This window comes from Triticum aestivum, unplaced genomic scaffold (genome assembly GCF_018294505.1).
Source record: "Triticum aestivum cultivar Chinese Spring unplaced genomic scaffold, IWGSC CS RefSeq v2.1 scaffold171759, whole genome shotgun sequence".
Taxonomy (NCBI): Eukaryota; Viridiplantae; Streptophyta; class Magnoliopsida; order Poales; family Poaceae; genus Triticum; species Triticum aestivum.
This window is the reverse complement of record NW_025237351.1, coordinates 641-3,654: the sequence shown is the minus strand read 5'-3', so window position 1 is coordinate 3,654 and position 3,014 is coordinate 641. Positions and strand designations below refer to the sequence as shown.

Here is a 3,014-nt window from a genome sequence, read left to right as displayed (position 1 = left end):
AACCAATCCCAAGAAATTACCATTGCTATCTTAATACAATTTTTGTTAGTACCACGAAAGGCTAGATTATGCTTGGCTAGAAATTTTACAATGGAAACGATTCTGGACATAACTTTTCTCCATTGCTCATTTTCACTCCCAAGTTATCATTGAGCGGGTTTATCAATTGTTTCATGCTTTTGCAATCTAGTGCACAACCCATACCAAGTGGTCATATTCAAAACATGATATGCACTTGTCTCATGCTCTTTAAGTCTAGTGCCAAGATGTCCAATCATTATACCCCTCATTTGCCAAATTACCTTTTCGACACCCTTTTGCGAATAATTTACAACCGAAGCAAAATACTTTATCGAGTTCCTGGGAATAGACAAGCCAATCCCTATCGCAAGCCTCTCCATTTGATAGAATTGTAGTGTAGAATAGTGCAGAAAACCTCCTTTTATATTTATCCTTGCGACCTTTCTTAAATGATGTGTCTCCTTGAGGGCCCTTTTGTGCTAAAATATCAATTTGCTTGGAATCAATGGAATCCCAATTTCTTGGATCAAATATGTCAAGCTGAAAAGAATCACCAACATCCAAAGTAGGTAAAGTATTCAAGTTACCACTCAATATTACTGTCCCCAATGTCATCACAATTTTCTTCACCCTCAGCATTATTTTCTATCTCGGTCTCGACATCTCTAGGGCTAGATTCATTGTCAACATTATTATCACGTGCATGCTTTTCATGAAGTAACTGATTATCGGAGGACACTTGTGGTTTTTTTTATAACAAACTTATCCATATCTCCTTTCTGAGACTGAGTTAAATCCTCTATTTTTTGTTTCTTCAAACGCTTTTTGTAACCAAATTCATGTTTTCTAAATGCAGACATGACTTGGATCTTGCAATACTAGACACCTAATAGATGAAAAGAATAATAAAATTAACTATGTGATTTTAGAAGAACTAAATTAGTTGGTGGAAATCGAAATTCGAAGTAAAGGGCTCATAGGACCACTGGCTATTGACGCAACAACACTTAAAAAACGGAGATCGGGAGATTGGCCTGAAGTTTCCTTGCCTTTCAGGGGATTAGTGGTTGGCGGTGTCTAGTGGCATGAAGGTCGGGGCGGTCGCCATGGATGGCGGGCATCATAGCGGCGGTAGTGGCTGTGCCTCATGGTCGTCCGGGCGGCGAGGGGCGAGAGATGGGTGATTCAGGCTCGCTATCTGTCGTGGGTAATGGCGACGCAAAGATACAGTTCCCGTGGCTTGAGCTCGTCATGGCTGCTCCAGGTGCATCTTGAAGGCATATGTGAGCTGAGCGAAAGCTCCACGTATTGGCGCCGATGGCGGTGGCGCCTGAGTGCTACTCTCCTATTGAGGACGTTCTTGTGGTTCTTCTCTTCATGCCAGGGTTCCGGTGAAGATGTTTGTCATCTTGGACACGGCAGCAGCGACGCATGGCGCCATTTCCAGTCCCTAGGGTGCTGTGGTGGAGGTGTCCTTGGGCATATGATGGCATTGCATTCAGCCTTAATTGTGTTGTCTTTCGGCAAGGTAGTCACGTGCGGTTAGGTTGTTCTGTTATCTTGGAAGTTGTTATGTTGGAGAGATTACTCAATACTCCCTCTAAACGCTCGTATATTTTTTTTACGGAGGGAGTACTTTATATCATTCTGCACTGTACTATGATTTGTGCTTTGTCAATAAAAGCGAGGCAACAGTGTATTTCGAGTATGGGGGCGTGGATAACGTGTGCGTGCTGTTAAGATTGCGACGCGTAGTTGATCATCATCGCGTGGTGGTTGGCTAGTACTAGCACAGACGGCAAGCTAACTAAAATTCGCATTTAGTAAGCTAGAAATATCAAGGCAGTTGACGAATGGCGATCGGACGTTTCAACGAGAATCAGTTCTCCGCACAAGCATCTGTACTGATTGATTGCATCGTGCGTGGCACTCGGATGCCCTCACGAAATAATTCACCAATTGCTGTCATGGGCTCCACCGCTCTAGCCAACGTATTGATTGTGTGAGGCCTATAAATAGGATAAACCTATAGCTAGATAAATATGACCCCTCGGCCCCGTCCGTTGCATCACCAGCATATACTACTGCCGCAGCTGCTGACTTCTCCTAGCCGGCCGGCCATGACTGCTCCCTTACTCACGCTTGTACTCCTCCTGCTGACCTCGTCGGTGGCCGTGGCGTGCGCCAGTGCCGATCCCAAGGGCGACCTCAAGCGCATCCGCGTGTACATGCACGAAACCATGTCGGGGCCGAACGCGACACTGCTGACGTCAGTGCAGTCCCCGCTGGGCGGCAGCGCAACGTTCGGGCAGATCGGCGTGCTGGACAACGAGCTGCGGGACGGACTGCACCGGGGTAGCTCGTCGCCGCTGGGCCGGTTCCAGGGCTTGTTTGCCATGACTGGGCTGGCGAACACGCCGGGCCTTCTGTCAGCGGTGGACGTCGTGTTCACGGGCGGGAAGTACCAAGGGAGCACGCTGGCCATGCTGGGCACGATACAGGACTTGCGGGCCTCCGTCGAGCGCACAGTCGTCGGCGGGACCGGCGCGTTTCGGATGGCGCGGGGTTACAGCTCCATGGTTTACATTCCCGAGGCGAGCACGGCGAACAACGATGTCTACAGGATCGACTTCTTTGTTGATGTTTAGGCTTTCTCCATGGAGATTCTTTTATCTTTTAAGAGTCGAGGAAATAAAAGGAAGAGAACAAATGCAGAATTAACTCGTCGCAAAATATATGTCTCTTGCGTCACTGACTCCATTCCTATGGTTCATTTGCATCAGCGGGGTTTGAGTCGTCGTCTGTTATTTCCTCAAGCGGTAGAAATTATATGTGCCTATGATCACGCATGATTCTTTTCTCGTCGTCCGAGTGAACCCTTATACGCAGTTAGGATGGCACCCATTTTGTGCAGATCAACTGCAGATTATGAGAGAGTGCTAAGGGGCACTGCACCATCTCGGTCCGCGGTTCGCTGTCCTCGGGAGACGTTG

The 3,014-nt window shown here is 47.6% G+C and overlaps 1 protein-coding gene across 1 annotated transcript; it reads left to right on the top strand.

Annotated features, from left to right (window-relative positions):
- The first annotated feature begins 2,081 nt into the window (after positions 1-2,081).
- LOC123176526 (dirigent protein 20) lies at positions 2,082-2,772 on the top strand. Its single transcript, XM_044590690.1, has one exon. The coding sequence runs from the start codon at positions 2,142-2,144 to the stop codon at positions 2,667-2,669; it is 528 nt and encodes a 175-aa protein (XP_044446625.1). The 5' UTR covers positions 2,082-2,141; the 3' UTR covers positions 2,670-2,772.
- Positions 2,773-3,014: the final 242 nt, after the last annotated feature.